The sequence below is a fragment of the Colossoma macropomum genome, unplaced genomic scaffold (genome assembly GCF_904425465.1).
Source record: "Colossoma macropomum unplaced genomic scaffold, Colossoma_macropomum, whole genome shotgun sequence".
NCBI lineage: Eukaryota > Metazoa > Chordata > Actinopteri > Characiformes > Serrasalmidae > Colossoma > Colossoma macropomum.
In genome coordinates this window covers 25,416,377-25,440,926 of record NW_023494784.1, presented here as the reverse complement: position 1 = coordinate 25,440,926, position 24,550 = coordinate 25,416,377, and the positions used below count along the sequence as shown (strand labels likewise).

General features: G+C 40.1%; 2 protein-coding genes across 2 annotated transcripts; one reads left to right on the top strand and one right to left on the bottom strand.

The window, feature by feature from the left end:
* Positions 1-166: 166 nt before the first annotated feature.
* gtf2f2b (general transcription factor IIF, polypeptide 2b) lies at positions 167-19,528 on the bottom strand. Its single transcript, XM_036565511.1, has 8 exons — positions 19,460-19,528; positions 19,248-19,321; positions 19,137-19,155; positions 18,287-18,431; positions 2,691-2,772; positions 2,505-2,604; positions 2,288-2,431; positions 167-348 (listed from the first exon to the last, which is right to left on the bottom strand). The coding sequence occupies exons 1-8, from the start codon at positions 19,526-19,528 to the stop codon at positions 217-219; spliced, it is 765 nt and encodes a 254-aa protein (XP_036421404.1). The 3' UTR covers positions 167-216.
* kctd4 (potassium channel tetramerization domain containing 4) lies at positions 10,570-11,966 on the top strand. The gene has a single exon (XM_036565491.1). The coding sequence runs from the start codon at positions 10,638-10,640 to the stop codon at positions 11,412-11,414; it is 777 nt and encodes a 258-aa protein (XP_036421384.1). The 5' UTR covers positions 10,570-10,637; the 3' UTR covers positions 11,415-11,966.
* Positions 19,529-24,550: the final 5,022 nt, after the last annotated feature.

The window sequence follows — 24,550 nt, the reverse complement described above, 5'->3', positions numbered from 1 at the left end:
AGTACCATGAATTTAAGCAAATAAATATTTATTTCAGCTTCTTTCGTGCATAAACAGAAAAGTAGTCGTACAAACGAACAGATGCTTTCTCTTAATGACATCTGCCACCTGGAAAGTTTTTCATGGAAATGAAGCTACTTTACCCAAAAAAAGTGCTAGAAATCAAACAAACCACTTTTCAGTACTGGATGTGTGCTGAAATGAAGCCATGTCACTTTAATCCATGTTGCCTTCATCCTCCTCTCCTTCCTGGTAGTGGCGGTATTCCGGTTTGAGTTCCCAGGTGCTTTTGTGAGGTCCTCTGGAATTATAAACTCCAATCTCGCGCAGAATTTCTTTCAGGTAAATCTATGGATGTTTGGGCCAGTTTAGGGATTGAGTCACCCAAAACATTATCCAAGCTACTTCCTAATGACAATTATCAACATGGTGATTATGCCCTTTTACTGTGAAGCTGAAGGGCTGGTAGAATGGTAACCGCAAGCAATGACTTGTCTGCAGGAGCCCATGGCTTTTAACTTTCATTAAATACTCAATTATAGCTTATTTATAGGGAAATGTTCCTAGTATTTAAACAGTGATGTACATAAATACCATGAAGTTGATGCAACTAACGTTGGAGCCAGATTCACTACCCTTATAATCATACTTGGGCTAATTTGTTGTAAGTAATGAGGGTGACCACTAGGTGTCTATAGCTAGCATGGTTTTTAGTTGCTGAAATATTAATCTTTCTCAGGTCTTGATTAGTCTCATAATTCAGCTGTATGGATATGAGTCATACAACTTCATGGCATTTACATCTCTAATGCCAAGAGAAACCGAGACAGCATTTAAGTGGGCACTCTCCTTAAGAAGACCAAGCACACTTACCAATGATAATGCAATCAGAGAGGGATACAAAACCTACCTGAGTACAAACTTTTCTAGAGCCAGCATGCATCATTTTATGATTAAGTATGAATATTTCAGTGCCTTAAACTAAATGGTAATGCTTAGACAGCTGAAGATGTCATTTAGTGCCAATCCTATTACTGCTCAAATAGTAAAGGTCTTTAGGAGCATATGAATATTAAAGCATGAAATCATGTACAATTTTTGAAATTTAAATAATTTAACTTAATTCATCAATCATGTCTGCATTAATTTATTTGCACTCAAGATTATCTGTGCCTTTTCCCTTTATGGTTTTGTTATCACTGTGGCAACAAAACTTCAAAAATGGTAACTTTACAAGAGAAGAAAAATGTCTCAACTTTGGATGGAGGTTAATGCAACAAGATTTTTTTCCCAAATACTTCTAGACAATTTCTACTGATTTATTCCTCACAAAATTGTAACACAATGTAAGAGTAGCTAGCATTTCCAAATTATGAAATTAAAAAAATATATATATATTGAGGATTTTTTACCCCCTAACAGTGAAGACAAAGTGTATGTGACGATGAGTGCGTGCATTTGGGAAGAGTTGGCTAAATGTTGAGATTTACAATTACAATTTTGATCATTTTTTGTATTAATTATACGTTTACCTACCCAGGCACAGCAAAAAGAAAAAAGCTAGTTGGCTATCCTTGGTACAAAGCATCTTTTCTCATTTGACATTGTTTTTTTGCACAAAATAAACACCAAATAAAAAGCCTGGTGTGTTGGTTTAGGGTTAGAACTAATCAAATAAAATAGCACAGTTTGATACGTGCTCACATATCAGATACAGATTTTGGTATTGTTATGGACCTTCAAAAAAAGGCAGTGTGCTCAGTTTAGTGTGCTCAGCTTTTTGTAGGTGCACAGGTTTTATTTTGCATCCACGCACTAATATTCAGCACAGAGAGTTTAGATTAGATTTGGAAATGGAAAGCTCTTACGCATCAAAACAAAAACCTGATAAAACATGACAAAATGAGTGACTCAGAAAAAGAAAATATTCAGGTAAACAAATGAAATAAATGACTACATTTCGATCCAAAGGTTATATGCAAAGACCGGTGAAAAACCCTCCATTATAAAACACAGGGCTATGTTTAGACACCTTTTAAAACTCGCTATGTGAAGGACTTGTTAATGGCTGTATATGGAGCTGTGGGGTGTGTAAAGGCAAAGTGGTATAAACTTGTGCATGGTAGGCTGTAAAGCCATTGAGAAAAAAGAAAAAGAAATTATATATATATATATATATATACATACATACACACACACACACATTCCCATCAGTGACTAGCTAAGCTAGAGGTGTTGCTGAGGAATTCATGATTAAAGAAGTTGATTTATGAACAAAGTGACTCACCACAGGTTGTTTAGTGATCTCCACCAGGTTCTTAATGTTGTAGTACTGGTGCTTCTCAAAAGCAGAGAAGAGCATTTCCAGAACTTTCTCCTTGTCAGCCCTGGCTCTCTTGCCTTCTTCTCTCTTTTTCTTTTCATATTCCACCTGCACACAGAGAACTTGAGTAATGCGTTATATGTGTGGGTGCAGGCAAATATGCACACAAATATACGCTTACATTATAGGAGTGATTGGACACAGGTTTGTAATTTGTGGTAACTGCTTTGTCCAGCCGCTGAGACAGTCGGAGTGGCTTGGTTGATTCCTCAATCTGCAGTCTGCAGACAGCATGTGTGTTTTTATATTATTATTTAGCAACTTGTATATTGTTTGGTTTTCTAACCAAACTACTGCACATACTCACTTCTTTAATTTTACATAGCTCTCTTGGACTGCAGGTCTGCACTCAGCACGCTGTACCACCATGCCTTCAATAGTAATCTGGTCTTTGAAACGAAAAGTGGGGGAAGATTGGAATAATGTCCCGCTTAAGAACAGTGTTCATGTTCTGTAAAATTACACAATGTACAGGATAACGTTGTATAAACCAACAGTTATGGGAAATAAATTGGAACAGTATCTTTTTTGTTGTTTAGATAAAAATATCAAACACCTTTGAGTCTTGTAAGAGCAAATTTTAACTAAATAACATTTCTGAGTCAATATGCCAATGGTGGCATATTGACCCTTGTCAGGGAGAGAGGTTCTTGTGCCCAAGGTGTACTAATAAGGTAGGTGTGTCTAATGAAGTGGCCAGTTTATGCTGCTGTGCCTGATGCACAATACTGTACAATACTCCAACATCTTGTTAGCGGTGGTGACAGTGGTAGGTGTATTAGCAGTGGTAGTGGCAGGCTGACAAATTATGCATAGTAATAGATCAGCATGGACTATTGGGCTACTCTCAGTAACTGTATTCCTACAAAGTGCACCTATATAGTAGATGTTCCTGACAAAATGACCAATGACAGAAAGTAGAGGTGGGTGCATCTAATAAACTAGTATTTTCATGGAATATAGGCTTGCCTACACACTATTGTATCCGAGTTATTTATGCACTGATGAGAGTTGCCTGAATGGTCTGCATTTTCATCAGTAATATTCACCACAAATAAATTGTGCCACTTGGCAAAATCAAGAGAAGCACTGAACAATACAGAACAATGCTTTTCAGAACTAAGCACCCTCAAAATTTGTTGGCACAAAACCCCTTTTCAAAATTCAACTTGACATTTGAAATCTTGTGATTCAGCCGAGTAGTTTGTGCTCCTAAGCGCTGAAGTGCTTGGCTTTTTTATTAACTGTGGTCTGGCCGACCAGTAGTGAATTTTATCGCGCTCTCCTGAGCTTTGCTGAACCCTCCACAGAAATCCATTTCACTGCTCGGCTGTCTGCTGCCTCCCATTTGTTGGCATATTCTGAAGAAGGCTGATGGTTATCTGACCTCTGAGGCTTCACATATTTCCACTTATTGCAAAACTCACACCCACACAAACACATTTATATATTACATTTATGTATATTCTTGGTTTCTTACAGTGAAACCCTTTTCTTCAGCATTGTATGCTGTGCCGTCTGCAGATTAATGTCCGGCAGAAAACCTTTTACAAAGGAAGCAGTATTTCATCCACAAAATCCATCACTGGGCTCTGCTAATGCACTCAATTATTAGCAATTACAGACTGATGAGTGCAGGAGCACTTGTTGGAGTGACTTGATAAATACGCCCACGTGTGTTTCACAACTTCACCAAAGCATCCGTTTCTCTTGCAATTACTCAGAGGCTATACACAGGGTTCGGGGCACCAGAGGGCGAGGAGTATGGATTCTCTCAGCATTGGTTTTCTTCTCCATGGATCCGCAAGCAACACGTGCATGCTTCTGCTGTGGGCTCGCTAATGTTATATAAGTATTATCACAAAAACCTCACACTAAAACTGTCAGTTATGTAGGAGAGGTATTTACATCCGTGCTGAATGGAGCTGTTGGGGGTGGCGTGAGCCGTTCAGGCAGGCTGTAGGCTGCTGAACCGCTGCGGAGATGTTGGCAGGGTTAGAGGTCAATCATCCGCCCCCTCACAGGTTCCCATCCGTTCTGCTCTGCCTAGGCTCAAAACATGCTAGCGCTACCATCCCCAGCCCTCCACAGGACACACTCACTCAACCCCCACTCTCACCAACCCACTTACAACAGCAGCTCAAATTCCCAGACGTCTCAGTTCATCCGCATACGACCGCTGAGAACGAGCGCTTCACAGCAGCTCTGTGCCTCTTCCCGTCACCCCTGTTGCTTCTACGCATTTTAAACCGAAACATAAGAAATGTGTCAAATGATTCACTTGTTGAAGCATTCCACAACAGCATTCAGTGGAGCAGAAGGTTCAACATTGCTGATTTTTTTGGGTGGATTTATGTTGCAATCAGGAACAAAAGCAAACAAAATGAAACAGGAAATTATACAGAAGTCTAAATAACTAGGCTAAATATAATAGCAAAATTTTCTGCATTTAGTGTGTCCACTCTTTGCCTTTTTACAGCTTCCATTTTTTTGGGGAGACTTGCATTCAGGTTTTTTAAAGAAATCTGCAGGGATATTTTTCCATACCTCCCAAGTTCAGTCTAAGAAGTTGGTTGCATTTTCTGCTTTTCATTATCCAAGTAATCCCAAACACATTCAGTGTTGTTGAGGTCTGGACTGGTCACTTCATTGTTCTGACAACACCAGCAGATTCTTTGTTTGATTTGCAAACTTTCTTCTTTTTTGTCTATTTCTTCCCTCATTGAGGGCTTCTTGACTGGTACACATCCTTTAAGACTCATAGTACTGAGTTGTCATCTTACAGTGGAAGGACAGACAGGAACACCTGTGGATTTTTTCAGATCTGAAGAAAGAGTAGAGCTTAATTTTCTCTCAAAGTTTAAACTGTTTATCTAATGTTGACAGTTGTTGTGGTCTACCAGGTCCTGCATGGTTGTTAGGAGGCACATTTTCTTTATTTCTTAATAGACCTTTCTCACAGTCACTGCTTTGTCACATCTGGCTGTAAATAATAGCGTTATAAAACTTCAGCCCACAATGTTTAATAGACCGGCAATGGTGTATATGCTGTAGCAGACATCTATGCGCACATCCTATTGTGTTTTTTTTACGCGGTCAGTGTCAAAGCAGCTGCATTCAAACAGTGAAGCAAATCTGTCTGACAGCGTTGCAAAGCAGTTAAGGAGCAGAGCATATCTTAATGTTCAACACTACATCACACATCCCTAAATGGGCAGACTAAAGAAACAAGCACTTATTGTGCTCCAATCTGCAGGAGAAAAAGTGTACCAATTTTAAATCTTCCCACTCAACTCATGTGAACATTACCATTAGTGAGTGCCTTGAACGCAACAACTAACAAAAACACAGCATCATATTTCTATATTAAAGCTGCAGTAAGTAACCCATGTAAAAATTACTGTTATATTTGCTAAAACTGTCACTTATCCTGACAGTAATACATGAGACCGATAATCTGTGAAAAAAATCTGGCTCCTGTGGCTACGCCTAGTGCTCCTAATACTATTTGCAAGAATTCACTGGGCTCGAATCAAGACAACCAATCAGAGCCGACAGGAGTGCCTGATGGATTGTGCTTGTGCACCTGCTGCGGGCAGTCCTCCTCCCCTTCACACCGACAGGGACAGAGCCCAGGATAAAACAATCCGATGCAGAGTTACCCGCATCTCTGCTTTATTTATTTAAATAACCACAAAGCTAAGATAGTAACAGTTACAGTAACACACCGTAGCGTATATACTACTGCGGCGCTGCAGTCGGGCTAGCATCAACATGTTTCCAATGCTAAGGCTACTGGTTAGCGTTGTTTTATTTAAAAGTTGTTGAAAATATCTTTGTGAAAAGCCCAGGCAGTCATATTGGTTTGGCATCTGTCCTGATATTTGTGTGTGCCTGTGCTCTCTAGCTGTGTGGAGTTTAGTTCATGTTCCTACTGGTGTGTGCTCCATGCTGTTTACAAGGCCTCTTCAGTTGCCATGGTTGCTAGCCTGCGCATGCACAGCTGCCTCCTCTGTAGGGAGGGGCTTAGGAGGTAGGGCTGGAGTGCAGGAGAAGGGGGAGGTACCTGGTAGTTGTACTCGTTCGAATTTTGAGTCCACTCTCTTCTCAATCCTACTTACTGCGGCTTCAAAGTAAACTACTCACCAAGCTACGGGGTCTGTTTCTCTAGTCTAGCTCAGTTTTACGCTGCTTTTTTTCTGTGAAAACTGACACATGACAAGCGGAGCTGTTCAGCAGAAGTTGAGCATTTCTCAACTTGATCAAGTGGAAACTCTAGAAAGCTCTGTTTCGTATAATTTGCGCATTTAGTATGAAGTATTTATTCCGGGCAGTAGTCTCGGTCATTGTTTACAACACTACCGGAAGTCGTCTAATGCTACTATTTAAGCTTCCGGATTAACAAACGCGGAAGTGTGTGAATGGTCAAAGTCCTCAAATGAAAGTATTTCCAGCCAAAAAATACTCAAAACTGAAGGTCAGTTTTTGTTATAGATCATATTTACAACACTACCGGAAGTCGTCTAATGCTACTATTTAAGCTTCCGGATTAACAAACGCGGAAGTGTGTGAATGGTCAAAGTCCTCAAATGAAAATATTTCCAGCCAAAAAATACTCAAAACTGAAGGTCAGTTTTTGTTTTAGATCATATTTGAAGTCATTGGTTATATTTGGAATAAACACTCAGTAACGCACAAAAAACATGTTTTTAGGGTTGTTCTGGCTACTGCGCTTGCAAAGATCTTGACAATGAGGGGAGCTTTTCCCACTCATGGTGTAACTAGCAAGCTGATTGCAAGTGACTGGTGCCTTCTTTATAACTAGCAGTCTCTGTAATGGTCTATGATTTTGTGAAATTCAGTTTTGGAAACTCCTGTTTTTCCACTTATTTCTTTTGACTTCCCCCTTCCTTATACAAGTAGACTTTTTTATAACTAATCTCCTCAGAAATATCTCCTTAATAAATAACTTGTACTTAATTGCAGCTTTGACTGGAAATTAAATGAATGAAGGGTGGTCTCTGTTTTTTTGCACAGTACTGTATGCCTGTCAAAACTGTCTGGATGCTGAAAAGAACTGTAAAGACAGAGTGACAACCATAATCTTCCACAGGAAACTCAAAATACAGAGAGGATTTTGGATACCTAGAGGCAATGTGAAAGGCGACACCATGGGCAAAGGTGTCTCAGATAGAAAAGGTGGAGGAAATCTTTCTGTGCTACCTGCTATTTAGCATACCTTACTTTTATCGCCACCACCTACCCATTTGTTATGCAATGATGGTCAACTGTAATTTGCAGTTGCAAATGGCAAATGTCTCATGTAAAAAGTCTTTCCCCTGTCAACTGTCGATCAAATTATGTAGCTAACACCTCAGCAAACTCTGAATAATTTAGCGATTTTACCATTTATACAAAATCTTGGCATGGCACATCATGGCTGTGCACTGTAATTGTCATCTGATTACCCTTAAAGACTTTCAAACTCGAGGCACCATTTGCCAATAGGCAGTGTATGCACTCACTAATTCAGTGTATGTATACTCACTAAAGCACAGAAGAAACCAATTCAACTCAGACACATTTGTCTGCCTTCAGTAAATTTATGTTTGTAGCATGCTAATACGATTAAAGGCATGCTGATCAAAAATAGTCTCTTCTGACAGATATATTCCGTCAAACATGATTCATCCCGATGAGCTTTTACTCATGAATATTTGACTATAATAAATTCCAGGACAACATTCATATACATCAATGTCTTCCATTACCAATGCTAACATAAGATATATTTAATTTAAGCTTAAACATAGATGATAATAGAGCACATAAAATTTGCTGTGAAAATCAACAGCAGGTGTTTCTCTCTTACTAGTGGTTTAAAAAAAAAAGCATTCAGCAAACAGTCATAAGCATATAGACTCATCCAGACAAGCTAATAAATGCACTGTCATATCAGGCCTACATCACTTAAATCTTTAAGCAATTCTGTATTTAGAACACGGTGACTATGCTACTTGATTTGTAACAAAGCTGGAGGGAAATGGACACATGTTGCTCACTCAAATTTATGATTGGTGTCTAACAGTAAAAAACCTTGACCGTACATTCAGTGTTGCACAAAAGCCAGAGACCACCTTTTATTTATTTACTTTCCAATCAAAACTGCCATTAAGTGCAAGTTACTCATTTTTCAGCACCATTAAAAAGTAGGACACAATTTTAACAGAAAATTGCACAGAAACCTAATTTAAAAATAGCATTTTATTCAGTATGTAGTGTGTCAACTCTTTGCCTTCCATTCTTTTTGGGGGACTCGCTTTCAGTTTTTCAAAGCAATCTGCAGAAAGAATTTTCTACACCTCCAAAGTTCAGTCTTACAAGTTGGTTGCATTTTTTGCTTTTCACGATCCAAGTAATCCCAGACATTTTCAGTGATGTTGAGGTCTGGACTCAGGGATGGCCAGTCCATTGTTCTGAGAAAATCTGCAGCCCCTTTGTTTGATTGGTAAATGTTCAGATCTGAAGCAAGAGTGGAGCTAGATTTCCTCCTATGAAAGCTCTAAGTATAACAAGAGCTTTGGCGTGCTAACAAGTCCCGCACAGTTGTTAATAGTCCCATTTTAATATCTAACAATCAATTTTTTAACTCCAGATTTGGAAACTTTTCTTTTGATTTTCCCCTTCCTTCTGCAATTTGATTCTCTTATATATAATCTCCTCAAAAATATTTCCTGGAAAAAAAAAGAATAATTTGTACTTAATGGCAGTTGTGACTGAAAATGTAATGAATGAAGGGTCTCTGACTTTACACAGCACTGCATTTGTGGTTATATCATTGTAAAGCAGGGAATCAAACATTTTAAAATGACTTATGCAATAAAGAATAAAAGGAGTGTGTCAAGCTTATTACAAAAATCTACAAAAATCTTACACTGGCCTTAAAATGATACAGTGGTTTTCAGATACCAAAAACAATGAATGCAACACTGAAATTAAAACTACCATCTCAGCCCTGATGCTATTGTTATACGATGCTACCATGTTGACGCCTACAAGCTCAGTCCTCCTGGCCTGGAGCGAGGCGATCATGCTGGATGACTGGCAGGTTGTCATCGCTGACAGCTCACAGAGATGTCTCAGATGATTCTACTGGAGAGGCTGACCAACACTGCCCAAGACACATTAGCACAACAGTGCGTGTACAGGCATGTCTCCTTAGAGACAAACAGAGACACTGCTTAGGCTGCTCATCACTGTCAGCCCACATTCACAGGACACTATATTAAGAATATCGATTTTGAGTCCTTACTCTGAGTGGTTTATGCAGTCACACAGTTCTGTATGTCTCCACTACTTTTACAACATTCTGACACAACTTGGGGTCAATTGCGCACCAACTACATTCCACCCCAACCATCCTCACTAATCAAAAGCTCTGCCTTGACGTGTGCTCCCACTGGTGGTAATTAGGTCACTTCTTACCAGGATTGATGCAAGCATCACAAAGGAGAGACAGCCTTTCTCTTTTAAAGCCTTTCAAAGGGAGAGCTGCACTGACTGCATTCATGCCTTCTGAAAGATGAGAAACAAGTCATTTACATAAACACATCAATTCTCTGTGCTCGATCTGGCCGTCATTTATTAATAAATCTGCCAATTGTCGCTATGCTACACAACGGCGACAGATGGACCTCTGAAGCAAAGATTTTGATGAGAGAACATCAACATGCGCAGACTTTTAACATTAACACTAAAACATCCCCCCTCTTTCCCGCTGGCTCCATTTAAGCAGAGTGCATTAAGTGGGGTCCCTGCGATTTGGCCCACTCCCGTGAGCTCACGTGCTGCTGCCCAGCTGATGAGGCCCTTTCATCAGAGCAGAGCGGCGCTAATTGCTGAAGCAGAGCGGAGGAGCATGCTGGAGTGGAGAGGTGATTAAATCCATCCTTTAAAGTGGAGGGCAGCGAGCGATGCACTCTCTCTCCTTCTTCAGCCCCCCTCCACTGACGCAGGCGAGCCCACCCCTAACACCCCTCCTCCACCTCCGCCTCCTCCTCCTGAGAGCGTGCGAGCGCGTGCGAGTGCGCGCGTATGGCTGTGAAAGGCTCCGGCACTGCTGGCAGCTCCCGCGCTCAATGCCAGCGTCGCTCAGCTGAGCTCCTATTCGCTTGCTCGCCTGCACACACACACCCTCCCCCCACCCCTCAACCCCCCACACACACACTCCGACAGGCTGGGCTCAGGGAACGGCATGGAATGGAATCTCAGAAGGATGGAGAGCGAACTGAGGCAGATCAATCCAGACTTGCTGCAGCCCAGCAAGAGCTTTAAGAAGCCTTCCTCAGGCACCATCACCATCAACGTGGGGGGCTACCTGTATGCAGCACAGCGGCAGACGCTGACCAAGTACTCTGGCTCCCTGCTGGAAGAGATGGTCAGTGGCAAGAGACCTGTGCAGCACATCGACTCTATGGGCAACACCTTCATTGACCGCGATGGCCCCATCTTCCGGCACGTGCTGAACTTCCTACGAACAGGTGAGCTGATCCTGCCAGACGATTTCAAGGAGGTGGCACTCCTGCGCCGCGAGGCTGACTACTACAGGCTCAGCGAGCTGTCCCAAGCCCTGCAGGACTGGGAGCAGCAGCAGGCCACCCACCGCGAGCCCGCCTTCCTGGAGGTGACAGACAGCCATGAGCGCTCGCAGGGTCTCAAGGTCTACTGCAGCGACACAGGCTTCATCGAGAAGGTAAAGGGGCGCCTGGTCCAGATCTCAAAAAGCCGGCTGGACGGCTTCCCTGAAGAGTTTGAGGTGTCATCCAATGTCATTCAGTTCCGCCACTTCATCAAGTCAGAGCAGGGCTCACGGCTGGTGCTGAAGGAGGACAGCACATTCCTGTGCACGCTGGAGACGCTCAAGCTGGAGACGGTGATGATGGCTCTGCGAGGAGGCTTCCGCCTGCTCACCTGCCTAGACAGCAGCCGGGGATCGGTGGTGCAGTGTGAGGCTCTGCACTTTGTCAAGTGACCCAACCAGAACTGGCGCCACAAACCACATGACCCACCGAGACCTAGCACCACCACCCATCCCACCACCCATTGACATCCCCCTGGCATCAGCATACTCTGCACAGGACCCACGTTGGATTACAAAAGGACATTCTGCAAGTAACTCTGCTTCTGCGTTCCTCCAGCTCCTACTAACAGCCTTGAAAAGTAAAAGAGGTGTTATGTATTGTGTTTTCTTCTGGTATACTGTGCATAGTCCCTCAAAAGCTGGCTTTTTTTAAGGAAGAGGAATAGCACATGGACATGGCCTCTGAACTGCAGTTTATTCCACCTTTTGACTTCTTTACAGAATCTCTTCAGATAAGTGGAAATAGCAACCGGCTACATACTTACAACTACTGTGATTTCTGATCAACAGGCTGAAATACTACCTAATGCATGTGCAAATTCTGTTCACCTTTGGGAGCAAATGTTGTGATTGCTGGTCTTGTGAAAAGTGAAGCTGACAGCAAAATGTCATTCAGAACCTGTAAATGTTTTCCAAAATAAAGATTACAAATGCTACCTTCTGCTACATGACTTATTTGAGGATGTTTTCCTAAGGCTGCTATAGTTTATGCAAGATTAGTCAGTAGGCTAAGTAGTGACAGAATGTCAGTATCGCTCATTAGCAATGTTGAAGATTGTGTAATATACTTTGATGAAGTACAGTGGCTCCAATATACACATGGCTACGGTTCATTTCCTTGGTAACAGTGAAGGCAGCTTGTAACAGAGACTACATCATGCCCTAAATAAGCCTTTGCAATATTCTGCATGACCTAAAAACAGAGAGCCACAATTCAATAATTGTTAAATATCTCCCCAAGCATTGATCCTAATTTAAAACAGCAAAGCTATTAGTTTGTAAAACCATGTAGAAGGGTGTGGTCACTACATATTAAAAAAGGAAATGTGTATATATGGATCACATTCTATGGCAGATATCAATCTAAATCAATTTAAACACTTCTGTTTATAACAGGAACTATACCTCACCTGTTAAGTGAGATAAGCATCGCTCATCCATGGCTTATAAAATCGGTACTGATTTTCAATTTGTGAAACTCAAGAAGCTGACTAATGCTGGACATAGATTTCACCATTATTTGTATCAATACATCCATGAACACCCTGCATGCAGAGGTGGCTACAATGCACAAATGACAAATATCAATGTTCCAGTGTCTGCAGCACATAGCTAAACTCAGTCACAGTCCAAAGTCAGTCATTTTTAAATGAAGTAACATTGGACATATGGTTACACCCACAAATTGAGCAGACTGCATGTCCACACAAAATCCATCTGTTTCCATAGAATCTGTCCTGCCATCTCCCACTAATGAGTCATTATGAATACTTGACACAAGGAAAAGGAATCAGACCCAACCTTACAGTTTGCTGTGGGAACATCAAACTGGTTCCATTTTTAATTGCAGATAAGGATCATTCATTTTTGATGAGAGACTGTGGGGCTTATTAGCCCTTATCCATGACTGATGATGTATCTCTAACCCACAGGCAGCGGGCAACTAACACCTTGTGGGGTGGAGTGGGGGGTTGAGCACATTTAATTCAAATGGAAGAGCCCATTATCTGCTCAAATATTCATGGATTAGTCTCACATCCATTTGCTGCCAGGCGAACGAGACTCCTACATTACAACAAAAGCCTGCTGATTCTCAAGTGTTCCAGGGGAGGAATGACTAATATCTCTCCTTTACAATATAATAATTAATTGGTCAAGCTAACATGTGAAATCAAGGTGGCACATGCCCTTGGGAGACCAATTTCACAACCACATTTCTGTCTGTTCATGAAGACAGAGTGAGGAATGAGAACAGACCAGATTCTTCTTCATGCATTTACATGATAGCCTGCTTTAATGTCTATCATCTTAGCAAATAAGATCAACTAAGAAATTCATTAAGTCAGGCATATTCACTCCTTTACAGAAACAGGAAATTTAACAGTCTATATCTGTAGTAGGTTTCCGTCACTAAAACACAAAATATGAAGTCCATCGTTAACCACGCATTGGCCCTTGTTAATCAAAGTTGCATACAGACAAATCCAATCATAAAATGAGAGCACAAAAAATTTGATGAAGGGACATTAACACCAAGCATATAGACAGACAAAACACAGTCAGACAACATTATACAACCAAGCAGCGCACAGAGAGTTGTGTATTTAAAACATCTTTAAACTGGCAACATGCTGGACTGGATTTCTGAAACTCATTTCAAATATATTGTAATGCATTAGACCTGAATGCAATGCCCACAAGAGAGAAAGCACATGCCTACCTGTTAGGACATACAAGACATGGGGGAGTAATGTCTGCTATAGCGTCTTGTAAAGTAATATATTTATACAAGGCCAAACTCAATTAGAGCTCCATTCATGGAAATGTTGTCAGAACACTTGGGAGACTAGCATGTACAGTGCTTAAGCTTCCCTATAATTAGCTCTAATATGAGGTCTCTAAAGGTTTTTGAATCACGTCTTTCTGTAACTTTTCCAGGAATAAATCTCTGCCATCAGTACAGAAATGCTGCGTAATTTATATTAAACATCATAGTTTACATTTCTTGTAAACCACCGTATAATCATTAAGATCCCTGGATGAAGATGAAATACGTTCTTATTTCTGCACTTTAGAAGTGACAGAGTAATAATTATTTTTCCACACTAAACATGCTGGGAAATATTATCCAAACTGGGAATGCACAATGAGAATCAGCCAAGATTGGAATGTGGAAATTTTGCTCCAAACACATGATGGCTGATTTTTTTTTTTATTATTTTGGCCAAGCCAACCTGTGTTATTTAAGTAATTTTACTTAACAGAAACTGGACTTGAATGCTGCTGCTAAACCTGTACCAAAATGTCACAGCATAATTATGCATGACTCATTGTGCTAAATAGCCAGCTGTGTCTTACTTTATTTGCTTTATATTATCTAAACAGGCAACTGATTTTTCATTTTAAAGCAAAAATGCCAGTCTGGCCCATTAAAGAGCAAATAAATATTATTGCAACTCTGGCTTATACAAAGTACTAGAAATGTGCTAGTGGTTTTCATGTGTTCATTTGGCCCATATTAAAAAAAAAGGCCATTAGCCATAAAATTTCATGATGCACTCCTACCCTCAACTCTCAAATGGTTCAAAGCTCAGCACAACAGAACAGATTATTTTTAAGCATCACATATTTCTTTCTTAATGCCAACGGGACCAGAATTTTAAACAGATCACATGCAGTGATGTTAACAAGATGTAGAAAACAAAGACGGGGCTGCAGCAGATGCCAATCACAGTTTTGCATGAATAATGTGCAGTGTGTAGATGTGTGGTAGATGGGTGGGAAGAGATTAGTGTGAAGCCTGCAAGCCCTCAAGGATAATGGAATGCATTTCAAAACCAACAAAACTACCTACTTCACAGTCGTTGAAGTTGCTCTGCTTGGATTTACCAGCAATTCAATTCAGTAAAGAATCCAGAGTGATTCCACAGCATTATTCATTTAGCAACTTCTAGAAACAGAATGCTGTCTATCATCATTGTACAATAAAATTTTAATATACTACTAAAATTGGTGATTCAGCCTAATTTCTAACCAAATGGTGATACTAAATTACACAGTTACATGCAATATTGCACTCACAGAATCTGACCTTTCCATTCTTAACATCATTACCGAGACATTCAGTGATTCAGCAGCCACAAAGCTGATACTGTTGCGCTTCTTGCCTGCGGTTGAGCACTGTAACACGATGGGAAGATGTAATCCCTACCTGAGAGAACGGAGCAACAAAGCTGACTCTGAGGATGGCTACATGCTGGTACAATGTCTCTGATCAGCTACTATGACTCATGTTTACCTCTCTAAACATGCTTCAGGCTCATGCTGTTCTCCAATTCTCTCACAGAATAATTGAGAAAAATCACAGAGAGGAAAAAAAAACAGCTAAAGCAGCTCCAAACCTTCAGCACTGATTATCTTGGTCATGTGACTCCTTTGTATGATCTGAAAAGCGACATTCTATTTCAGGCCACAGATGAAAATGTGTGTTACTGTGCGCAGCATCGTTTATGGCTTCTTTTTTTTTAAAGGCCTCATTCTCAATACTTGTTCTTTCAAGTAAAAACTGTAATTCTGAGGCTATGTGGATGTGCGTGCTTGCTCCCACATCCTGCTTTCCGCTCTAGTCTGACCTAGCAACAGGCTGTACGCGCCTACGTGAGTCAAGGTAAGTTGACTCTCCAGCCTACCTGTCACTGCAAGAGAGCGCAGCGCTGTTAACAAGGAGCGAATCTCACATTTGACCCTGACACCTTATTAAAGTCTCTGCAGCACCTCCATTCACCAACGCCCTCTTATCACACGCTCTCTGCACAAACCACGCAGCCTGATCACTTTAGAGAAAGAAAAAACCTCCATAAAACAGCTCAAACTCTACGGCCTCTTTTTAAATGGCCTCACAAAAATACACCTATACATGTCCAAATTCAAACTCCATTTAGTGCTTGGAAAGTGCTGAATTAATCTGGAGTGAAGTCCAGGATCAGTCTTTCATGCCTGAATCATATCCGTTAGAGAAACATTCATTGCATGTGGTCCATAACATCTACCTAAAATGTTTTCCAGTTGCATTTAGGACCAACACACAAAGGCTAGTGTATGAGAGCAGTGAACTTTATGTAAAAATGGTATCTCCCGAACACATTGACGAGAGAAACACAAATTAAACCCACAAGTAGCAAGAGGCAATGGGTCACTGGTGTCAATTTCTAGAGTAAGAAATGTGGTATCTTTTTATTTGTTTTTTATATCCACTGACAAGAGATAATCTTTAGAAATAAACAGACTGAAATGCTTATTATGTACAGGCCAAGGGGTTATGTAAACTGAGACTACATGGCAACAGTACAAGCTGATGACAGAGCAATGAAACATTTTTCCTGCCAAAGATATCTAATGCTATTGATCATAAAAAGAGAGCACAAAAATGATAAAGTATTTTACATCCTTTACATCTCTTACAAACACAATTTACCCAATTGTAACATTAGTCACAAAGAACAGTCTGCTAGGAAACTGACTGCTACTGAACAAGGACAATTGTAAAGCGACAATAATAAAGCCTATTCAAGTCCTTTCAATTGCATTGCAGTCTGGAGGATTATAATTTAGCACAGCTTCTTGTTTGTAAAGAAAACTTGCAAACTGTTTACTTCCATTACATTGAAGAAGCATTTATCGGCTTCTACTGAGAATTTTCGGGGGTAAATTCTCAAAGTGTTTTGCCACTTTGAGTGTTTACGTTTTGTAACATCTGATAGAGTGCTTTTCACCCTGAACTATCTCAATTCATAACTCGCTTAGAAAAAGACTCCCCCTCCTCCCTCCCTTTCTATCCCCATAGCCCAGAGAAAGCTTTTAACTGCACAGTAGAGCCTCTATTCATTGCCAACTTCTGTGGCCAACCTGTTGCTTAGCAACCACTTAATCAATACCTGCGGCTTGCAAGAGCGAGGCAGACAGTTGGGAAAAAAAATAATAAGCAATGGGAACAAAAGCATAAAAAGTAGAACAGAAATGCAACATTTCGCTGGCATTGAATTTAGACACTAATGGAGATTTTTAAGATTTGTGCTTAAAATGTGACCTCCACCAATTCTCAGTCCCACATTAATACGTCAGTGTATTACAGTTTCTTTGGCGTTTTTGCCAAAGCACAATAACAGAAATGGCCAGTATGTTGCATTAACCACGCATGTATGACACGCTTTTGTCTTCAAAAGGACAAAACTAGCGACAAAGGAAGCGATCAAACCTACGTCAAACCTCCCTACAGACTGGGCAATGAACAAATGATTCAGTGATACTGAATTTTTTAAAAAGTGTGGGTTTCCTGCATAAGTTGTGATGATTAATATTTGTTGGACAGTGATGTGCTAAATATTGCATGTTACAGCATACAGTAGATGAAGAGATGCATTCCTGGGGCTTTAGGTGTCCTTGGAGTTCAGAACAATGGAGGCCAAATACGTGGAGCTTCAGCCAACTGACATGCGAGTTTGTGCCTTAAAGGCTCCCCTACTGTTCAGTGCCAGCAAGCTGAAGATAGAAGATTCACCTATTGTGTAGGCTACTCTTACAAGGTAGCGAGGTAGGTATGAAATTTCAAGGGAATACGTGTTTTTTTGTTTTTTAAACTACTGGTAAACTCTGTGTGTATGCAGCCTTCTCTGCGCTTTACAAATACATGCATTTAACAGCTATTAAAATAGGAAATGCTGTGCAAAAGCCTTAGGCACTAAAAGTAAAAGTAAATTGTTTAAAATAATTTATTTCATAACTTATTTCAGTTCAAACACCATAACACCAAATGCAAATAAATAGAAATACATTAAAATGTAACAAAACTTTCTTGCTTTCAAAGAAATTACTTAATATCTTGTGAACTAGTAAAAAAAGAACAGAACTTTGGTTACAGGTTTCTCTTTGATGCCTCCAGCTATTGCATGGATTTGTCCCCAGCACATATGATTCAACTGAAAGAAGTAATTGAGCCAAACCAGATACTGGATAACAACTAATACTAGGTTTTCTCGATGAGCAGTTTGAAAACGGTTAAGCAAAAACAATAACACATATAAAATCATTACTTATTATATTGTGTTGTTGGTATTCATTCTAATAATAGTGTTTTTCTGAGCAAACACTTTCTACTGCTTAGACAAGCAGCTTTTTAAGTATAAATTCCTCAGGAGCCTAAGGTTTTAGCACAGTACTGTGTGCGCATATATTTCCGTCAGATGGGTTTGATATTCAGGGCTCACCTGAGGAGCTCTCTGTAAAGACAGCCAAAGTCTGGCCCCCCACAGACTGCATGGAGAAGGGATGTTCTCTTGGGGCTCGCACTGATGAGGCTATCTCCCCTGAACTCTCAACCACGGTCAGCTCCTCGTTCAGACTGAATGACACCTTAAAAACAAACCCATGAGTCCATCAAATGCTATCCATCTAGGTTGGGATATGTGTGTGCAGTGCACTCAAACGCATTTTGCAAGGCATTAAGTGTTTAAATATTGTTTCAATAGGCTACTCCCACGCAATAAATTAATAGTGACATCATGTGGCAAACTGAAGTGCTCTAAAGCCATGTGCTGCCTTTTTTCCGCTCTTCTACCTAAAGCCATTTAGTTTACCTCAGCTTTGTTATATAATGCACTTGTTCATCAACACAATTCTTCACAGATATACCTTCAGCTACTAGCAACCTTCGATCTCAAGCCATTGCACATTACACTTTTCTAAATTAAAAATGACATTAAAATCTGATGGTTTTTGCTTTCTAATCGGAATTGGCTTTATGGTTTCCATTAGAGACCACTAGTTTTCTGAAGAACACATTTAGATCCCATTAGGAAATCGTCAAATGTATCTAGAATCAGTCCCAGAACACCTGTTACACCAGTACATCATTTACACTGTGATATCAACCCATCAGGAAAACACGAAATAGGCCTATCACTAAGCCCTCCATCAATCACCAGAAACTGTTAATGGTTTCCATGATTTTTTTCAGGAGGGAATATTCAAAAAAGCATGTAGCAATCACAGTTTGTCCTGTAATCAGGTGCACCTTTAAATAACATGGCTTTTATTCATCATTGATGAAACACCTACCATTGTTTTTCCTTGGCTTCTTGTAGAGATGAAAAGTTGAAAAGGACTTTTAAAAACATTTTGAGAGGAATACAGGATTACATAGATTGCCATGGTGGGGATAAGGCTTACTTAGCTATTTTAAGCTTTCCAACTTCTCCTTGTCCAGATGCTTTCCCCCACTGCAGGGAAAGATACTTAGGAACCTATGAAAAGATGGTAGCCCTGACATATTCATTCATATAAAACCTTCTGTAACTGCCTTTTTTGCATAACGTGGTAGACATTAAATAAAAATAAATCTATACTACATAACTAATTATCGTTTTGTATATATGACGAACCTTTACCAGCCAAACACCAGTATTTTGTTTGGCTCTTGTTAAATCGACATCCTGGCCTTTGTCAGACATGGCTGCAGCCTCTCACCTCCACCTCAAGCCAAACAATGTGAGTGAAGGCAAAGTGCAGCATATACTCCCACCTAGTGGCCACGCTGGAGAACTACAAAATATTGACTTGAAGGGGAACTCCACCAATTTTTCGCAATTTCTACATAATTAACTGGTTAAGCGGTAAACAAAGCCTTTCAGAGTGGTTTGGTGTGAAATGATCCTTTCTAGAGAAACTTACTGAGTCAGAACTGTTCACTGTGGTGATACAAACCGAACGTCTGAAGAGTTTAATGCCTCTAAAAGCTCCCTCACAGAACGTTGTTATGCAAAATGGTTATGAATATGCTGCCTGATGGCTGAGACATTGTTTCACGAAAGTTTTATGACAAAGTTTTGGCCTAAAACGTCTCATTAATCCATTTATTTTAATCCATTCATGGCCTAGAGGTACATGCAGGGTGTTGTAAGGCAAAATTGTCTTTAGTTTTTAGATTTACCACTATTTTACCATCATGACCATTTTATATAAAAACTTAGAAGACAAATGTAGGTGCACCTTTCACTGGTGGTTTTGGATAGTAAATAAAATGGCTATATTAGTGTTGTAGACATTGCGGCCCCTGGTTCTTTATATATATATATATGTATATATATATATATATATATATATATATATATATAGAGAGAGAGAGAGAGAGAGAGAGAGAGAGAGATATATATATATATATATATAGATAGATAGATAGATAGATAGGGCGGCAGGGGTTGCGCTGTCGCCTCACAGCAAGAATGGCCTGGGTTCGATTCCCGGCTGGGTGACCAGGGTCATTTCTGTGTGGAGTTTGCCTGTTCTCCCTGTGTCTGCGTGGGTTTCCTCTGGGTACTCCAGTTTCCTCCCACAGTCCTTGGACATGCTGAATTGCCCCTAGGTGTGTGTGACTGTGTATGTCTGTCTGTCTGCCCTGCGATGGACTGGCAACCTGTCCAGGGTGTATCCTGCCTTCCGCCCAATGACAGCTGGGATAGGCTCCAACACCCCAGCGTGACCCAGAAGGATAAGTGGTTTAGATTATGTATGTATGTGTGTGTGTGTATATATATATATATATATATTGACTTGAAATACTTCAATGTACTCTAAATGGAAGTATTCTCACTAAATTCTCACTAAAGCATCCCCTAGGTGGCAGGCTTGGACTCCATCTAATAATCAGGTTTTACACATTAATATGCTTTCTGGACATGAAATAATACAGGCTGTGCCCAAAACTATGCTATACATACTATATGTACTATGCTAATGAATGTTCTCCTCAAAATACTATTTTGACATATAATTTACTAAGATAGATAGCTGTTTTGAAAACAGCCTCTGTCTTGGAGTGAAAAGACTGTTAAACCAAGTATCAGTTGACTTTTTTCTGAGTGGTTTAGTTTTCCACTCTTACATGACAAAAAGAATATATTCCACTCAAAGACTGGACACTACACACGGCACATAAAGACAAGCTTTCAGAGGCAGAAAGCATCTTTCATCACATCTTCATATGAAATCAAACCTCTGAAACAAGCACCTTAACGAGGACAGAGGTCGTACCCAATGACAGAGTGATGAAATATTGTAAGCGCTACCCTTGCTGGTTTTCTAAAGGACACAGTGAAGAAATCAGGTGCACTGAGAAGAATTGCTACTGCTTGCCTTACACAATAAAACTCGAATTAGAAATAAAAAACGGTGTAGAGTAAGATACAGATACAATATAAGATACAATAATACAGACTCACGTAAACAGAGTTGTCACAGAATGGTGTAAAGTGGAATGGTGAAGGCAAAACCCAGTGAACTTACTAAGCAGCACTGGCAAATAAAACCAGATTAACATTTTTATTGTACTGAGTGTCTCAATCACCTCTATGAATTCCTTTTGAGAAAGAAGAAAACACTGTGGCACAAAAGATACAAATGCAAATATTCTGCATCAACCACTTCAAAACAGCATATAAGAGTTTTCCTTGATGTTGGTGTTATTAAAACCTTGTTCTGAATGTTGCAGGGACTATCAAAGTAAATGTCATAACTGAGAGCCAAATGTTATACATAAATCAAGAAATAAACATATTGTCATTTTCATTATTATCTTTAACAAGCTTTTTTTTGTTTGGCAACTTTATCAATTTGAAAGCATGTCAGGTATAGATTTGTACAGAGATGGTATACCTCTGTATACCCCTTGAAGGTTCAGAATTTTGATTGGCATCAAGTATTCACCATCCTGATGGACCAGAAGCTGACTGGACTGAGGCCGACAACAATGTGGGAAGAAAAACTCATGAACAAAATGGGGGGACCCCGGTATATAAAGATTTTTTGTGTGTTGGGAGCACTGTACAGCAAAACAGGCCTTTATTACCCCCTCTTATTGGCTCACATTTAAATCAGGTGAACACGAAGCCCAGACGGCAGACTTGAGATCAGAAGAGAGAGACTTTAGAGTCTGCTTAGCTGCAAACGTTCCTGCTCCTCCCTCTCCCATAAGCCTTTGTTGTTTCAGGAATTTCACCTCGCTTCAGGACTACAGCGTCAAAGCAGCAGCTTCATGAGCTGGCTCCACATTCTTCAAAACCCATAAACATCTTTGAACATGTTCAAATGCTCACATGTCAGCAGCAGAGAACAGCATTGAAAGTACAGTAGGCCTAGTACTGTGAATGCTCCATTTTGTTGTTTTGCTTTCAATTGAAGCCTTGGATTACATACAAACAGTGACTCAACAGTGGGTCCTATTCTTTTATCTAATCATAAAGATATCATTTTAATAAATGTTTACAAACTAAAAGTAGACAGCAGTGTTTAAATTGACCATAATTGTTCGGGAGGACAATAGCTCTCTGTGTTTTTTTGTTGTGGAGTGCCAGTGTGATTTAAAGCTGCTGACAGCACCAGACGCTTACATTGCAATCAGCTCTCGCTGGCTCTCTCCCTCCGACATTTGTATGGATGGGTGCAGCCTGTCTGCCTGCTCTGAATATTGCCTGCCAGTGACAAAGGGCACACATTCATTTTGGAAGGGCATCTTATATCTTTTCCTCATAGTTACTGTTCTGGAATATACAATCATATCAGGCTGATTGTGGTTCAGGCCCAGAGAGAGGAAATGTATCAACTGTAGCTCACATCAATTATCTTTGACACAAATAACTCACCAACTCACCAACAAAGATCACTGGCAGTGATCTTTGCCTTATAGAATGTAACACCTTTTCACAGTCATCTTTCACAGAGCGTTACCTAAGAGCCCCTGAAGGAAAAGCACTTGTCATCAGCAATGTGGAGGCAGTTATCTGTCAAACATTTAAGACATATATCTAAAATCTACATTTAAACACCAACATGCACTAACATACATACATACAAATGTCCTCATTCAAAATGTCCTCATCACACATACAACTACCACTGATATAATTAGCACCAGTATCTCACTTTATCAAAATGGCATCAAAATATGACCAACATAATTCTCCTAGCAACAAAATATCATTGACTAATCATCACACTACCAGCAACAATTTTCAAGAGCATTACCAATTACTCATTCTGAATTTGTCAGACTAACCCACGTTACCCCCCCACACACACACACACCTTTTGTGCTTGTTTTTGTACTAGTGGTTACATAATACACACCACACTAACAAACACCACAGTAACTAGAGAGCTCCAGAAAAATGAGTGGTACAGCTACTTTACACATTTTCAAGAGACTACACTGGACATGACTTCTGTGTAAACATCCAACCAAGATACTCACTGCTGTTACGTTGCCTTCTGCTTTACAAATAGCTTGATCTGCATAGCTACCTGTCACTTCATGCCATAGTTCTACACGTCACTATAGGCAATGTCCATTACCCAATATGAATGTCATATTTTGAAAACTTTGACACAGTCTAGTACTGAGCCTAGAACTTTAGCTCTTCAGTTCCACTCCAAACAGAGGCGACCAACAATCAGTGTGTGAAATAATTGTGCAGTGAACACATGTGTTCGCTTGTGCTGTTCTGTCTGTGGAAAAATCTGGCACCTCTTTCAGTGTAGTTGTTTTGTGAAAAGAGGACAATTTTCTGGACCATTTTAACAGGCCTGTTTTCTCATACATCTGTTTACATCTTGTTAAGTTGCTGACCCAGATAAAACAAACTCAATGTTCCCCAAACTGTTTAAGCTTAATTTATTATGTAGCCTAATTAATGCATCTAATTCTTAATCAGTGTCATTATCAGCCAGTATTTTATGAAACCATCATTTCTTTTGAAGACTTTAAAAAGGTGCACAGAGCACGCTAAAACTAGAACGCAGTCCTTAATGGACTCTTTAAAGGGGCACTCTGGCCAAAATTAAAAATTAAACCATCACAACATTTGTTGTAAACATGCCTACTCTCTCTCTCTACAGCAGCCCCAGGGTAGTTACTAGAGCAAGCTTTTCCTGTTTAAAGACTAAGAAAACCTCCTTCAGATGATGTACTCTGAAGGTGGGAGGAACCTGTGAAAAGCTATTGGATACTGTTTGAATTGTTTTTTCCAGTAGCTGGCTGAAGGAAGCCAGATAGCTAACATTACTGCTAAAAAGCCAAACATTACAGCTATATTCATTAGCCTCTGTGACTAGCAGTCAGGATTTCTTTATTGCTGTGGGTGGACTTCTAATTATTGTATGACGTATTTGCATAAAGCATGCTGGGTATTGCAGTGAAAAAACACAAAAAGGACACAAAATCGTGAATTCTGTGAAACCGATGAGGCTGAGGCATACAGCAACATATTAAATGCTAGTTTAGGCCAGAATGTCTCTTTAATTAGCACCGCCTGGGCCAAGAGGACATGAGAGACACAAGGCCAACGCCCATTCTCCATCATCACCTTGACAGCCCTCAAAGGTCCAGCCGAGATAAAGCTTTCATTCACGTTAGTTTCTCATTCGCTGGGTCTCGCAATCACTCACGAATGGACTAAACAAGCACATGAGGCCACTCAAAG

Excerpts from the sequence above, each read along its gene's own strand:
- gtf2f2b (XM_036565511.1), bottom strand. The coding sequence starts at position 19,528 with ATGTCTGACAAAGGCCAGGATGTCGATTTAACAAGAGCCAAACAAAAT. Across the intron at positions 19,322-19,459 it reads CTGGTGTTTGGCTGGTAAAG|GTTCCTAAGTATCTTTCCCT; the intron begins GTTCGTCATATA and ends ATCTTTTCATAG. Across the intron at positions 2,773-18,286 it reads CTTTACAGAGAGCTCCTCAG|ACCAGATTACTATTGAAGGC; the intron begins GTGAGCCCTGAA and ends TTCGTTTCAAAG.
- kctd4 (XM_036565491.1), top strand. The coding sequence starts at position 10,638 with ATGGAATGGAATCTCAGAAGGATGGAGAGCGAACTGAGGCAGATCAAT.